This window comes from Enhydra lutris, unplaced genomic scaffold (assembly GCF_002288905.1).
Source record: "Enhydra lutris kenyoni isolate GAN:26980312 unplaced genomic scaffold, ASM228890v2 scaffoldscaffold1, whole genome shotgun sequence".
NCBI classification, from domain to species: Eukaryota; Metazoa; Chordata; class Mammalia; order Carnivora; family Mustelidae; genus Enhydra; species Enhydra lutris.
The window spans coordinates 105,708,250-105,725,306 of NW_019154085.1; the positions used below are offsets into that span (position 1 = coordinate 105,708,250).

General features: G+C 43.6%; 1 protein-coding gene across 3 annotated transcripts in view; it reads right to left on the reverse strand.

Moving 5' to 3' along the window:
- LOC111146794 (CLIP-associating protein 1) overlaps positions 1–17,057 on the reverse strand; it is a 264,703-nt gene that overhangs the window by 169,031 nt on the left and 78,615 nt on the right. For all 3 annotated transcript variants that reach the window (XM_022502657.1, XM_022502594.1, XM_022502516.1), the window contains exons 3-5: positions 4,362–4,440; positions 2,301–2,404; positions 1,009–1,100 (exon numbers count right to left, since the gene is read on the reverse strand). In XM_022502657.1, the coding sequence (XP_022358365.1) occupies positions 1,009–1,100; positions 2,301–2,404; positions 4,362–4,440 (275 nt within the window). The remainder of the gene's footprint in view (positions 1–1,008; positions 1,101–2,300; positions 2,405–4,361; positions 4,441–17,057) is intronic.

A 17,057-nucleotide genomic window follows, 5' to 3' on the forward strand; every position in this document is an offset into this window, starting at 1 on the left:
TTATAACCAGAAAAGGTGACTTGTAATTTTTCTATTTTAAAAATAGAAAAATTGGTGGGCTTGGTGGGTTAAGCCTCTGCCTTCGGCTAGGGTCATGATCAAATGTAGACCACAAAGAGATACCACTACATACCCATCAAAATGACTAAAAGGAAAAAAAAGAACACTCAGTGCTAACAAGAATCTGAAAAAACGGAATTATTCATACACTGCTGGTGGGAATGTAAAATGGTACAGACAACTCTGGAAAACAGTTCGGTGGTTTCGTTAAAATTAAAGCTACCAGAGGACCCCGCAGTGGCACTCTTGGGCACCAACCCAAGAGAAATGCAAGCTTATGCTGCTGCAGGGACACATAGTTACGCGTTCGCGGCAGCTCTGCTTATAGCAGCCGGAAACTAGAAACTACTTGAACATCCTGCAACAGGTGAATGGGGACTCAAAGAGATGTTTGTACCACGGAATTCTCTCCTCGGCCATAAGAAGACATCAAATACTGTTCAGGCAATGCCCACCACGTGCAACCCCAAAGAAATTACACTGAGTGAAAGAAGTTAATCTCAGAAGCTCACGTTCTGTTTGATTCCATTTATATAACGTTCTTGAAATAAAACCACAGAGCTGGTGAGCAGATCAGTGGCTGTGGGGCAGGGCGTGGCATGAGGGAGGCTGGTATGCTGCACAGGTCTGTACCTCATGGTGTGTGTTGGGGAGGGGTCCCTGGAGTGACACACAGGACAGGATGGGACAGAACTGCACACCCAATGCATGTGTGTCACCAGAGGAATCCGTGTCAGCCCTGGGCATTGCCTCAGTATTGCTCTCCTGGCGCTATCAGTGCATGGTACGCATGTAAAATGGAAAGAGTAAAGGGCCATGGGGGAAGGGTGCACGGCACTTCCCTGGACATTTCTCTGCAGTTTCCAGAAGTCCATAGTCACTTTGAAACACAAAGTCACAAATAAAAACGCTCAGCCAAGGAAATCCCCCCGCCCCGCCTGGACTTACGCATTGAGTGTGGCAACAAGGCAGAGGCACGTGCCTTCCCGAGTCCGGAAATTCTTGTGCTTGAAGCCTCCCAGCATTCGGTCCCACACATACTGTAGGGGACAGAGGACAGATGTGAAGAGGAGGAGCCTTTCACTTGACACAGGAACGACAGAAGAGGGACCTCTCAACAGGTGCCAGGTCATCCCCAGCCACAACCAACCCATTTCATCTCAAGGGCATAATGAAAAATGCTAACTTGTATTTCTGTATCAAGTCAGAGTTTTTCCAAACACATTCCTTTATATAATTGCATTTAGTTATGCCAACGGCTCCAAAAGAAAGGTGTAACCATCTCCATTTCATGGGTGAGGAAAGTAAGGGAAAGCAAGGCTTGGGTCACCTGCCAGAGAGCACACAGCGCTACTGCTCTTCTGGTCTGGACAGCTGTCCCCGCCTTAGCCACAAGTCACACATGTGCTCATCTTTGAAGACGTTCTGGGTTTTACCTTCCCTGGATGGCTTTTCCTAATCTTTCCGCCATCCCACCCACCTATACATTACAGAGCGAGAGCCTAGAAGACAAGGCTGTGTCCCTCTGTCCATCTATCCGCCGGCAGCCCCAGCTCACTAGCAGATAGGAATGAGGTAGCTCTAGCCAGCCTCCTGACTCCCCAGACACCACAACCACCTCTTCTCAGAGAAACTGAGACAGTTACACAAACGAGCTCAGGAGTCTAATGGATTCAACCAAGCACTCGATACCCATGTTAAGCCCACTATTTTAATCAAAGTATACCCTTTGCTATTTATGATTTTTTAAAACATCCTCTATGGGGGCGGGGGGGGGGGGCAGTGCGGTTGGACAGTGACAGATTAAATGTTATGAAAATTTTCATGTGAATCACATCAGCTTAAAAGAAATTAAACCTTGAGAGATCTGGGTGGCTCAGTCAGTGAAAGCATCCTATTCTTGATTTTGACCTAGGTCATGAGATCAAGCCCCAAGATGGGCTCCATGCTGGGCATGGAGCTGCTTAAGATTCTCTCTCTGTCCCTCTGCCCCCTGCCCCTCCCGCGCACACATTCTCTCTCTCTCTAAAATAAAAATTATATAAATAAAGAGGTAAGTAAATTTAAAAAGTAAATAAAAAATAAAAGAAATTAAATCTATTTTTAAGATTTAATTTAATCTCCCCCCACCCCCGCCAGAGAAAGAGCATGCACGTACTGGGAGAGGGGTTTGCAAACAGAGGGGGAGAAAGAGCATCTCAAGCAGACCCCCCACCGAGCAGAGCGCCTCCCCCCACTACCTGGGGATTAGCAGCTTGATCCATGATCTTCAGCAGCAGAGTCTGGTCTTGCTCTCGCACAGAGTCTTTAGCGTCTCCCAGTCTGTCTATTAAACTTGGCAGCACTGAAAAATCGAAACGCAAATTGATCAAACCAAAGCCAATTTTGGAGAGTCTGCAGTTACCAAGTGGGTATTTCAATTACTGGGAAGACAAAATGCTGACCTAAATGTGGTACACCATCCTAGAACCACCAATCCTCACAATTCTACTCTTCTCACTAAAACCTTTTCGAGCTACTATAAGAATGTGCAAAACCAGGCGCCTGGGTGGCTCAGTGGGTTAAGCCTCTGCCTTCGGCTCAGGTCATGATCTCAGGGTCCTGGGATGGAGCCCGCATCGGGCTCTCTGCTCAGTGGGGAGCCTGCTACCCACCCCCGCCTCTCTGCCTAGTTGTGATGTGTGTGTGTGTGTGTGTGTGTGTGTGTGGTTAAATAAATAAATAAAATCTCTAAAAGAAAAAAAGATTAAAAAAAAGAAGAAGAATGTGCAAAACCCTTTGCATGGACACACCACTTGTCTTCTTCCTTAACCGACCTTCCTCCAGCTAGCTCCCCGCATGTTTTAAGCTGGTGAAATATTAAGAAGGATGTCAGTGGAAGACCCTGGCAGGATGGAGTCAACACATAAGGAACTTTATGTAAGAGAGGGCTCCAACATTCGCTGGGGATACAAGGAGCAGGCACTTACAACTCAGCCTCTCGTCTACACTGTGTGTCTGTCCTTTCACAGGGTATATATACACGCATGTGTATTACACTCCAGCTGTGACTATCAGCTAGTGCTCCAAGGGCATTTACCTACCAGAAGTCAGTTTACTTAGCTGCTTCTAAGAGTCTATAAACCTTTCTTTTACAAGAAATATCCCTGAACAACTCAGCTAACTTATGAGGAAAATGGAATGTTATTAAAATATCAAATATCTAAAAGTAAGGGAGGTTTAATGTCAGTTAATGATATTTAACGTTAATGACACTTAATGCCCTAGGAAAAGAATTCTTAACCTTATCTGAAAAAGCGTATTGACCAGGAAGTTAACAGAAAATAACAAATATACACGTAGCAACCAAAACTGAGAAGTTCTGTAAGGAAATCCTTGTACAAACAGAGCTGCTTGGTGCTTGTATTGTCATTATGAAATTCCAGAGATCAGGAATTTAGAAATGACTAAATCATCTCCTAAATGATGAAACCTGCTTATTTTTTATTTCATTTTGCTGACATCCTTTTCCCTCCAAAATAAAGAGCGATCACTTAACGTGCACTTGTAACAACATTTATGATCAAAATGGAAACAGTTAACACCTAGGATATGATCTGGAAAAAACACAGCCACATCGGATTTGCAGACCTTCTCAAGATGGGAAAGCAATGCCTCTCAACCGGGGCAAATACAATTCTGTCCGCACTAAAATGTGATAGTTGATCTGCATAAAGAATCTGTGTAAGAATAAAAGAATTAGGGGTGCCTGGGTGGCTCAGTGGGTTAAGCCTCTGCCTTCAGCTCAGGTCATGATCTCAGGCTCCTGGGATCAAGCCCAACATCCGGCTCTCTGCTCAGCAGGGAGCCTGCTTCTTCCTCTCTCTCTCTCTCTCTGTGCCTGCTGCTCTGCCTACTTGTGATCTCTCTCTCTGTCAAATAAATAAATAAAATCTTTAAAAAAAAAGAATAAAAGAATTAGCAGTAATGCCGTATATTAGAACACAAACGCTGGAAGAAGCCAGCAGAAAGGTATGGTAAAAACAAAAAGCATGAAGATGCCAGCAGATGTGGTGAGGTGGCTGGATCTGGGGTGACCCCAGGAAGGGAGGAGGAGCAGTGGTGCAGCCCCAGCAAGCAGGAGATTGAAGGAGGACTCAAGGGCTGGCTGGGAGGGTGGAAGGACTAAAGCGGAAGGGTGGGTGCGGTGGGGGGGTGAGGGCTGGGTACCGCTATGTGGAGGATTTGGGGACACTGAGCGAAGGCTGGGGGCTGGGCGGTGTAGAATGTGGGGCCCCGCTCCACACCTACCCACAGCTCACCTGTGCCAATCTGTGCCTTGAACCGGTCCTGCAGCCGGGTGACCAGGGCGGACAGGATGTCCATGCCGAGAAGAACCACCTGCAAGGGGAAACACCGGGAACCCATTAGCCGCTGGCCTCGGAGCCCACGCTCTGGCCCACCAGCTCCCAGGACGCTCCCCCATTCCTGACGCAGTCCAATAGACCGGAAAGCGCATGCCGACTAGCAGAATAAACTGGTTGTCAAGAGGGCCGCTCTGATACACAAAGCGCTGTTCACAGCTTAAACACAAAACGTAAGGTGGTACGAAAGGAAATAAAAAACAGCCAGAGGGGGATACACCCAAGGCGCCAGCGGACCAGCGTGGAAGCCTGCGCCGCGGCCCCGCCCCCTACCGGCCCCGCCCCCTACCGGCCCCGCCCCGGCGAGTACAGCGTATGCAAATTACTCGCAGCTGGTGCGTAGCCTTCTGGGTAAAACCAAGCAGCCTGTTCGCGACCTTCCGAAGCCTCAGAAAACAAGAAGCTGCTGATTTGCTTTCGGCAGCTGTGCTCAACACAGGTACACTAGCTACCAGGCGGCTAGGCCGGGCGTTTCGGATTAGTCACCCCAACCCTACCCGGTATTGGCGCTTCCTGCTTGCAGCGCACGCCCAAAACCCACCAACCATCCTTTTCTTGGGGTTGCGCTACTGTCCAATGAACGTTTAGTGAGGACAGTACTGCTGACGCCTGAACAACACACCCGCATCAATTAAAGCTTTGCTTTACCTTGGTGCAATTTTTGGAAAAAATGAAAACCCCTTTTCCCCCCAGATTTAAAAGTACAAAAAGAACAGATTATTAATATTTAGGTGTAAGTGTATTATCACATAGTAACGCTAGAGGCTGCTCTAACTCAAATCAAGCGGTACATCACCACTCAATCTTTACTCGTAGCTTTTCTCAAAATTTCCACTTGGAATTATCTCTCAATTCAACAGTTCTTCCTTCATCCCTGTTTATCCAGGAATGTTAACTCACCTACTTAACGAATTCTAAGTACTCCCAAAAAATAAGTGGAGAAAAAGTAAACCTGCTTCATAAAACTCAGCTTTTGCATCTCACTACGTGATTAGCAGACGTACTGAGACATGTTTAAAAAAGTATGACGCCACCTTAAAAATGACAATCCTCCCTACAAACCCTTTCTCAGTAGGAAGCAGTTTTGCTTTGTGCAACTTTCCTTAAAATATGGTTCAAAACTAAATGAAGTAGCCCAGTAACTTACAGGACCAATAAATGAACAAGACTGAAGCAATGATAACCCTAACATCAAGCGTTGTCATTGTCTCCTTTCATCTGTCACTGCAGCTTGTAAATTCAAACACTGCAGGCTTTTTTCTACTCAGCTTGGAATCCACTACCTCGAAACTGCCGGGTCAGAACCTAAACTGTCCTTGCAAGGACTGGCACCTTGAAGATATCAAAGGAAGTAATTCTTAAAATTCTTTATAAAGAGAACATTAGTTGGGAGGTTTTTTTTTATATGTAATGGTATAAAACATTTAAATATAGTGGCTTTACTTATCAGCTAAAGAGGATTTAGGTATCATACACTGATTTCCTCCAAAGACTACAGTACGGAAGTAGAGGGGAATATTTTTACAGTGGAGAAACCTGAAAACCACCACCTCAAGCAGACAATGGGGTCAATATCAACAGTCGCAATTCATGTTGAACAGCACTTGCTGTTGTGTAATTAAAATGACACTTTACATCTGTGAGGTCCTCCTCCAAACCTTTAAGCCCAATTTAATCATGAGTAAAACATCAAATTCCCATAGACAGACATCCTACAAAATAACCCGACCAGCACTGCCAAGGCATCTAAAACATGGAAGTCCAAGAAACTGTCATAACTTAGAGGTGTCTGGAGACACATGATGACTAAATGTGATGTGGTGTCCTGGGTGGGATCCTGGAACAGATAAAAGCCAGCAGGAAAAAAGTGAGGAACTCTGAATGAACTTTGTCAGGACCTGAGTTAATAATGATGTATCAGTATTGGTTTATAATTTTAACTATAACATACTAATGTTAGATGTTACTATAGAGACTGGGTGTGGTGTACATGGACACTCTCTACACCACCCTCATTTTTCTATAGATCCAAAACTGTCCTAAACATTAAATCTTGTATTTTAAAAAGAGAAGCCCATCACTTAATCAGAACTGGCTTTTCCCTGATGAAATCCTAAGCATGAGTGTGGCTGCATTGCTGGTTGGAGGTTGGAGGGTTATTCATTACAGTAACAGTGAGAATGCTGCCTTCAAGTGCTCACCACATCCCTTCAGAACGCATTCAAGACTAAGGTGTAAGAGGGCAATTACACATTCATTTTGAATGAATTCAAAATTCTGTCAGATATCACAGCCCTTGTTGGTGAAGCTATATGTGGAATTTGAGGGAACACTGTCTTTCATCTTTTCCAGGATGGAAGTTTACTTGGTTGTTTTGATCAGTTCAGGCCTAGCTCCATCCTAAAAAGAAAATTCCAAAACGTCTTGCCCAGACAGACTGGGGAGTCCAGAGACCCACCACCACCACCAAGAAGCCTAGGTTGGCAGATGCTGCCAAAACCCAGTGAAATAGGACAGGAGAGGACAGAACACAGCCCCGTGCACCTTCACCGCAGAATAAACTACTCTGGAAGGAAGCAGAGGGGCTCATTTATAATTGTCTAGTTCACCCTGAGTCACAGCCCCAGTGGGCAAGGAAGGGAATCATCACCCACAAATGTTTATCTTCACAGCTCAGGCCCTGCTCCTATGTTTCCATTTCCATACTGAAGACGGGGCTACATGAATAGCTCATTGCCCAGAAGACCCCAATTATTGGCTGTGAAGACTCTGTGTGCCTCAATTTCCTACCTATAAAATGCGGACAGCAGCAGCAGCAGACTCACAGGTCACTGTGTGTATGGGAAGTGCAGGATATAATGCTTGGTGCGTGGTAAGGGCTAGCCTCCACCCCTGCTGGCTGTTACCACCAGCTTACTGTCACTGCCAGCACCGTGGACAACAGGTACAATCAGTGCTCCGTGAAGCCTACGATTCGACAAGGGACTGGGCTGGGATAGAAGGCTTCCCAGAAAGAGTCACACTACATGAGGCTAAGTTTTGAAAAACCAGCCTTGCACCAGAGGAAGACACGACCTCAAGGCAGAGAGAAGTACGCAGGCAAAGGTGTGAGACGGTTGCCACGATGGGGGGACAGCTGGAGCTGAGGGCAAGGCTGGGAAGCCACAGGGCACGTGGCTGCCGAAGGGCCTCAGACATGTCTGCAGGATGACAGGGCAGCCATTGAAGGGCTGGATTGGTAAACAGGGAGTGACAGGGAGCTGGAGATTTCGACAGGGCACAGCGAACAGCATGAGGAAGCCAGCCTGGGAGAGAGAGGGCAGAGACTTTGGGGGAGAGGGGCTCACACCCAACACTTACTGCCTTTAGTTTCCACCAAGCCATTAACTCTGCATTACCTTCAAGCACCTCCTTCAATATTCCATTTCACTTTCTGAGTTTATGCTTGATTCCACAGCAAAACTCCTTGAACGTAGGAATACTGTGCTTTGTGTTTCCTCAAAATTCCCCTAATAAATATAGCACAACAGTGGATTCATGGTAAACAGTCAATAAACCCCTTGTATACAAAACAAAAATAAGCTAGTTTACTGATTAGTAATGAATTCATTTGAAACGGATGAGTTCTCAAGGTACAACACAATGCCTTTACCCTACAATTTTAAAAACATGCTTTCAAAAGAGTAAGTAATCGCTAAGTACCTCAAACTAACCCTCATGCTGAAAATAACTAAAAATGCTAAATTATAAAAGAACATCTGCTTGGAAACATCAGAGAACAAGGAAGGCGAAGAAAGTTACCAGGTCCTGAAACACAAGTAAACTAAAATCCAGAGGGATAAGCATGCAGCAAATAGTTCACTTTTGCCCTTGGGCCGTTTAAACACTGGGAAGGGACAACCAGGGCAGTGAAAATTGCTTTCAGTGACCACATGGGTCTAGGAGAACAGAGGTTGGATTTCAGAGCCCTCAAAGGCTGGTAGCCTGGATAGACCCCTACAACCTCGGTTAGAAATCCAAATGGCTATACCTTAGGAGAGTGAATTGAAAGTAAAATAGTCTTCAGATGGACCACAGACCAGCTTCCAAGAATCCTGATGGCCAAATAAATATCAATCCCTAACATCAGATGGAAGTGATCTTAGCTTAGGTGGTACCCTAAAAACCTTGGCAGATGGAAACCCGCATCACTTCCAGATAGAGAGAACATCATGCTCTCTGGTCCTCAATTTACCTCTCTGAACACTTTTCAAATGCAATGTCCAAACACAACCAAAGATAACCAGGCACACCAAACAACTATAACTGAAAAGTAGGAGAAATACAGACACACATGAATTAGGTACATGAAAATAATTAGAAATGGATATGAAAATGGTAATTCTGGGATTCCTGGCTGGTTTAGTCAGTAGAGCATGTCTCTTGAGTTCAAGCCCTACTTTGGACACAGAGCTTACTTAATAATAATAATTCTTGCTATGTGTAAGAACATAAAATATGTGATTAAAATTGGGAGAGAGAAATTACAACTTTTAAAAAAAGGGGTGACTGGGTGGCTCAGTGGGTTAAAGTCTCTGCCTTTGGCTCAGGTCATGATCCCGGATTCTGGGATCAAGCCCAGTATCAGTATCGGTATCGGGCTCTCTGCTCTGTGGGAAGCCTGCTTCCCCCGCTCTCTCTCTGCCTACCTGTGATCTCTGTCAAATAAATGAATGAAATCTTAAATAAAAAAAAAAAGTGACATCGATTTTTTTTTCACTGCATAACTTATTTTATGAAGCCAGTATTATTCTGATATTAAAGCTTGACATCAATTTTTTAAAAGCACCAAATAATACAATATAATACCAAAAATCAGTACTCCATGGATGGGCCTAAAAACACACTGGACACTTAAGTCTGCAGGAGAAACAAAAACAAAAACAAAACCAGAATGAAATAAAAGAGGCAAAAAGATGAAAAATTTTTAAAAGTAGATAAGAGACAAAGGACAGACAGAAAAGAACTAACAAGTTTAAATGGAGCTCAAAAAGGAGAGTAGCAACATCAGGGAAAAAGCAATAGCTGACACAAATGTGGATCACTATTTTAACAAAAAAGGCAAGAAGGAAAGGTGGGAGGGAAGGAGGGAGAGAAGAAAAAAATAACAAGTGTTGGGGAGGACATGGGGAATTAGAATTCTTGGTATACCACTGGTAGGAATATAAAATGGAAATATAAATGGAATATAAATGGAAAATAATAGGGTGCGTACTCCAAGAATGAAACACAAAATTACCATATGATCCAGCAATTCCGTTTCTGGGTAAATACCCAAAAGGAGTGAAAGCAGGATTCCAACAGATATTTATATACCTATGTTCCTAGCAACATTATTCAAAATAGCCAGTGGAAAGAGCCAAATTTTGAACCAAGTGTCAAATCAAGCATCATACTTAATGATGAAATACTGGGGGGGGGGGGGAGAAAAAAATTAAAAGTATAAAACTCACAAAGAAGCAAACTGTCATTATTAATGGAAAATATAAGTAGAAAATCTAGAAGATCTACAGGTGTATTTAAAATTTAAAACTGAGCTAATTAAGCAAGACCAAATAACCCAAAGTCAATACACAAGAGAATCAATTACACATCCATATCAACAAGCCAAAAGGGAAGTTTTTTTGTTTCCATATTTAATTCAATAAAAATAAACACCTAGGAAAAAATCTAGGCAAATAAGTATCTACTCAAAAAGCCAATGTAACAATAGAAATAAATAAAGAGGACTAAAATAAATGGAAAGATAAACTACAGGTTGGAATACTCAGTACTGTGAAATTTTCATTTCTCCCCAACCGATCTACAGTAAAATTTCACTCAAAATCCCAACTATGTATTTTTTAAAGAACTCTACAAGTTGGGCGCCTGCATGGCTCAATCGGTTAAGCATCTGCCTTCAGCTCAGGTCGTGATCTCGTTATCCTGGGATAGAGCCCCACGTTGAGCTCCCTGCTCAGCAGGGAGTCTGCTTCTCCTTCTCCCTCTGCCCCTCCACCTGCTCATACTCTGACTGTCTCTCTCCCTCTCTCAAATAAATAAATAAATAAAATCTTTAAAAAAAAAAAAAAGAACTTCACAAGTTGATTCCAAAATCTATGTGGAAATGGCAATAGCAAGATGAGGTGATAAAACCTGCTCCCACTGGATTTCAAGATTATAAAATGGCAGTAATTCAGGCAATGTGCTATCCGGTCAAGGAAAGACAGATATATCAACAGAACAGAATGAAGAAAAGAGACTCTGGCATATATGGGCACTTAATTTATGACAAAGTGGGCACTACAGAGCAGAAAGAACAGAGCTGCTCTTTTAAATAAATGCCCCTGGGCAACTGAATATATGGAATAAAAAATTTAAAAAAAACTTGACTCCTATCTCACACCATACACATAAATGAATTCCTGGTAATAGAGATAAGTGTAGAAAAGTAAAACAAAAAAGCTTTTAGAAAATTACCTAAGAAAATAGGGCATAATAAATACAAATGCTAAAGGAAAAGACTGATGAAATAGATAAAAGTGAAATTAAGAACCTTGGCATAACAAACACTGTAAAAAAGTGAGAGGCAAGTTATATAGAAAGAAGATATTTATGAAACAAGCAACAACAGGCCTGATCCTAGAATATATATATATGTAGATTGTCTACAAACCAATCAATAGGCAACCCAGAACAAAAATGGGCAAAATATTTGAATGGACACTTCATAAAAGACAGCAATGGTCAGAATTATACAAAAAGTGGTGCAGCCTCCATTAGTCAACAGAGAAATGCAAATTAAAAATAAAAAGAGACGCTATGACATACTCCTCAGAATGGCTAAAATTAAAGACTGACAAGATCAAGTGTTGACGAGAACATGGAAACTCTCATACATGCTGGTAGAAATTTAAATGTAAACCAACACTTTAGAAAACATGTTGGTTTTACCAAATTTGCAGCGAGTCCACCACTAGGAATAGGTCCAACAGACAGACATGCACACATACAACAGGTGAAATGTACAAAGTTTCTCAGAGCACAGCTATTTGTAATAGCCTAAAACTAGAACCCCATGTGTCCATCTACTGTTGAATGTACGACCTTTGGTTTTCCTACCAAAGAAAACAATAAATAGTAATAATAAATGAATCACAACAATGCTCAACAATACACATAAAATTCATGATGAATGAAAAGGCCAGATACAAAGTAACTGCACACTTGTATGAAGTTTGAAAACAAGCAAACATAAACTATAATTTTAAGGTGCATATTTAGGTAATTAAACGATAAAGAAAAGCAAGAAAGTGATAAAAGCCAGGAGTGGTTACTTAGGGGAATGCTAGCGATGTTCTACTTCTTTTCCAGAGTACCAATTAAACAGCTGCTAGCTTTATCATAACTCAGAAAGCTGTGTCTTTGTGTTTCATGCACTTTCCATATACAGTTCATGATTTTTTTTGAAGTTTAAAAACTAGAAAAGTGGGAGTACTTCTGAACCCCTTGACCTGTAAGTCCATGGCAAGTGGCTAGACTTTGTCTCTGCTTCCTTACTTTTCCAAACCACCAACAAAAGCGCCAGAAGAAAGTTCTGGTCACCACAGTCCTCCTTCTAGAGCATGACATCTGCTCATTGATCAAAGAAAGAAATATTAAATCCTTTCCCCAAAAAACATCCATAAGAGACAATCTAGGTAGGCAGACAACTGCATTTCTTAAGCTTCAGAAGACTGAACTGGTTTGGGTAATTTAATGTTTCGCACTCATATTGTACCTTATTGTTTTTAAGGCACTTTTGGGTGAACCTGAACCATCTCACACTAACCTGAGATGCAGACCATACCATCCTGAATTTGCAAAAGAGGAAAATAAAGATCAAAGAGGTCAAAAGATTATCCGAAGCCATGAAGCTGGGATAGTGACCAAACTGAAAATAAACCCAAGCCTCCTGACTTTATCAAGGCCATTTTCAGTACAGCAAAATCACAGTATCCCGCACCCCGTGTCTATCGTCTTTCTCATCTCTCTCTAGCTAGCTTACATATGACCTCGAACAAGACACAGTACTTCTCTGCCACTAATACCAGATAACGTCTCAGGTTGGCCTCAGCTCTAAACTTCTCTGATGCCCTGATAGTGCCCAAACAGGAGAAAGTGCAGGGCTCTGTCACACAGATCTGGAATTGAATACCAGCTCTATCTACCACCCCTACTGGCTGGGCTGGGCAGCTCCACCTCCAGCCTTCACATGCTTCCTCAGTACAATCAGAACAAAAATACCTTACAGAATATACATGAGGGTTAAGAGTTTTAACACAGCGCCTGGAATACAGTAGGCACTCAGTAAGTGCCCGTTCCCTTCTTTATGAGCGCACCACTTCAAAAAACTTAAAAACTTAAAAAAAAAAAAAAAAAAGCAAGCCTGGTCTTATTGGAGAGGAACATAGTCCGAAGAAGAAAGTAAGGTTGCCCCAAATCCCATCACTCAGCAATAACTGTTAACATCTGATGACTGTCCCACAAGACATCTCAGCATATGCACACTTGCATGTGAATTCTCCATGAACAAGTGAGAGAGAGGTAGACAGGTACAGAGAGTTTCTCACACAATATGCCATGAAGTCTTCCCCAATTAATGGATAAGGATCTATACCCCCATTTTCAGTGGCTGTCTGATACCCTACTGTATCTCAGTATCATAAATACTATCCAGTCTCCTCAACCCATGCTGGAATTCAGGTTTGGTGAGAATTTTTTGCTAGTGGAAACAAGACTGTGATGGGTACTGACTCCACACATGTACAGTTATCTCCTTAGGACAAATTCTGAAAAGGACAACTGCTAGGTCAAAGAGAACACACAGACCCCTTGATGAGCTAGCTCTATTTTTAGCATAATGCACTAGGTGCCCTGTGGGGCTACAGGCTGCTGACTCCTACAAATTTGTTGGTTATTTTAAAAGACTCTACATTGCAACCTTCTTAAATGAGGAAATTAATTAGCACTCGATGCTGCACTCACTTTAATTCCAAGAATAAGAGCACAACAAAAATACAAAAAAAAAAAAAAAGAAGAAGAAGAAGAAGAAGAAGTGTGATAAAGTCAGTGATTTTGTGTATTCACACGTCAGATGGGAGAATTATGCACCCAAACCAGTCGTCCTTCAAAGAAGTCACCGACGGAGTCCCTGGGACACTCAACCCAGTGATAAGGCCAGTGGGCATTCCTCTGGAATGGCCTCCAGAGACAGTTTATGAGCCCTAAGTCTGTTAAAATACCAGTAATTAACAGTAGATTAATGGGGCTAACCAAGTTATCGGCTTGTTACCAGACGTTGCCCGTATATAAGGACTTTCCCAATGGTAAAGGAACTCAGGAGCACCACATCACTTTGTTCTACACACGTGCAGCAACAGGCCAAGCGAGGAGAGGGGGCGAGGTATGAATACAGAGAGAGGCAGTCAGCAACCACTGCGGATCTGGTCGAGTACAACTTTCAGCAGGGACAGAAACGTTCTGCCTGCACTGTCCAACACAGCAGCCGCTGGCCACATGTGGCTACTGAGCAACTGAAATGTGAGTGTGAATGAGAAACAGAACTCTTAAGTTTACTAGAGACACAAAATTACTTAACTTTGAATAGCCCCAGGAGGCGTATGGCCACCCTGTTGGACAGCACAGCTCTACTCTGATGGTTGCAAATCCCAGCAGGTAAAAACTCAGGTGAGCGTGTGAGAAGGGCAAGGGACCACCTCTACATGCTCTGCTCACTTGACACCATATAAGAAGGAAGGTCACTGTGGGTGGCTAGATCTCCAGATTTTAAACACTGATAACTTACTGAATGAATTCTAAGGGATTGGGGAACCCAAAGAAAACATGCTGTGGGTCCAATCCAGCCAAAGACCCCGAAATCTGCATCTTCTCTCTTCCAGATACACCTTATAAATATGAGATTAGGCACCAAAGCATTCACAGTTGTCTAAGGCACTTGCCTTAGACACTTGCCTGCCTGGGCTGCACAACCCCAGCCAGTCAGCAAGGCTCAGAGCTCTGTCCTCTCCTCCAGACTTTCCTACAGGTCTCCCCATGTTCCTCCCCCAAGCCCCAGGTCCTGATATTTCCAACAGAACTTGTGGCTAGCCCAGTCTAGAAGGTCTTCCAGTTTCCTGAATCCACCCAGGCCAAGACCCGTCCCTCTCTCGAGGTCCTTTATATGCGTCTCTCCAAAACCACTACTCCCTACTCAAAGCAGGGTGGTTCCTCATACAGCCTTTCTCATTCCCATCCACTTCCCCAGAGATAACAAGGGGCTGGGGGGTAAAAGGCTGGGAAGGCGCAAGGCCAATCAACTGTTACCCTCCGTAGATTCTCTTTATTGTATTATTTCATCCGCACAACAATGTCTTGAGCCAAATACCACACCTATAAATATCCCTACTTTACAGATAAGGAAGCAGGCAACTGGGCAAAGTCACTCAGCTAGTTAAGTGGCTCAAATAATATCCATTAATCAATCAGTCTTACAAAAAGGCAGACCAAGAACACTAAGATTGTAAAGACAAAGTCAGCAACTCCTGAGAGTGTGCTCATCCCAGAGAACCATCTGCCCACTGGCTGCACTTCTGGCAAAAAGTGGCCATTATTCCTAACAGCTAAGAAGTGGTAACAGTCCAAACCCACCAACGGGTGAACAGATAAAGTGTGGTACACTCATACAACTAAATCCCATTCGACAATAGAGAGGAACAAAGTACCGATGCGTGCTACAAGACAGACGCACAATGAAAACAGGATGCTACATAAAAGAAATCGGACACAAAAGACGACATACTGTATGGTTCTGGTTATACGAAATGTCCAGAAAACTGATTGCCTACAGCTGGAGGCGGGAATGGGCCTGACTGCAAATGGGGACAAGGGGTCTTTAGAGAGTGATGGGGAAATGTACAACTTTGTAAATTTACTAAAAATAACTGCATTCAATACACGAAACAGATAAATTTTATGGTACATAAATTATACCTCCCTAATGCTGCTTTAAAAAAATCAGTTTGGAGCGCCTGGGTGGCACAGTGGGGTAAATGTCCAATTCTTGGTTTCAGCTAAGATCCTGACCTCAGGATCATGGGATCAAGCCCTGCATTAGGCTCTGAACTCAGCATGAAGTGGGCTTGAGTTTTTTCTCTCTCCCTCTGCCCCTCCCCCAACCCCAACTCTCTCTGTAAAATAAATAAATAAATCTTTTTTTAAAAAATGAGTTACAGGGCTTAAAAGAACTCTGGTCTTTCTAGAGACTAGACCATAAAGAACTGAGGACATTTGCCAAAAGCAAGTGTTGGCTATTCACCTATCCAGAAATACTGCCTGTTATAGCAGGAAAGCGAGGCCACAGGTTGGGAGCGGGTCCCCCCAGTTCTCCTGAGAACTCTCTGAAGAGCCCATGGTGTACACCACCTCAACAGTTCTGCTATGTGGCCCACTGACCACCCACAGTTTTCCTGAATGTGCTATGCTCTTCCTTACACGTTCCCCTGCCTGAACCATTCTGCTTTCCCTCTTCCAGATGCTCTTCTCTTTCGAGGCTCTCTTCAAGCACCACGAATTCCAGTGTCCTCCCATTCATACCCACCAGCCTGAGACAGAAAGCTGTATCCTCAGGATCCCCACCATACAGTTCTTCTGGCAGTCAGACTCAGGGGACCTCTGGTGTTTGAACCATCTATATGCCTAATGCCGAGAGTCTAGACTCTGAAGCTTCTGTAAGGCGGGTTCCGCATCTTCTCCATCTCTGTGTCTTCAGTGTCAACCATAATGCTAGCAAATCTGGGCGACTGGGGTGGATGGAAAGTGGCTGGACGGGACAGTAATAATAGTGTCAATTGTTATTTGGTTCATGTTTGAACTAAGCATTCCAACTAACAATCCCAAATACAATGACTGTCATTAAGACTCTCTCACTTTTTCCTATTTGTATCCTTGCTTCCACCCTGTCCCTATTCCAGCTAGTCTCACCACACAAACAGAAGGTCCTTTTAAAGATTTTATTCCTTTTATTTATTTAAGAGCGAGAGAGAGAGCAGAGGGGGAAGGAAAGGGAAATAATCTCAAGCAGATTCCGTGCTGACCATGGAGCCTGAGTGGGGCTCAATCCCATAACCCTGAGATCATGACCTGAGCTGAAAGCAAGAGTCGGACACTTAACTGCCTGAGCCACCCAAGTGCACCATCCAGAAGGTCCTTTTAAGAGGTAACTCATATCCTCTCAGTCCTATGTTCCAATGCCTCCAATGGTTCCCCATACTGGCTAAGAGCGTGTCTGCACGATGGCCTATAAGCCCTCACAGCCTGACCTCCCATTCTCCTTCTGAGCTCACAGCTGCCCCTCTCCTTTCAGGGGCCTCCTGGCTACTCCTCAAACATCCCCTCCTTGGACCTGAGGTTCTCTCCCTAGACTGCTTTCCCCAAGATATCCACCTTGCCTGTCCCAGCATCTCACTTCAATCTTTGTTGAAGCAGGTCTTCTCGGCAACGTCTGCTGCAACCAGCCTACTAAATACGGTGGGCACA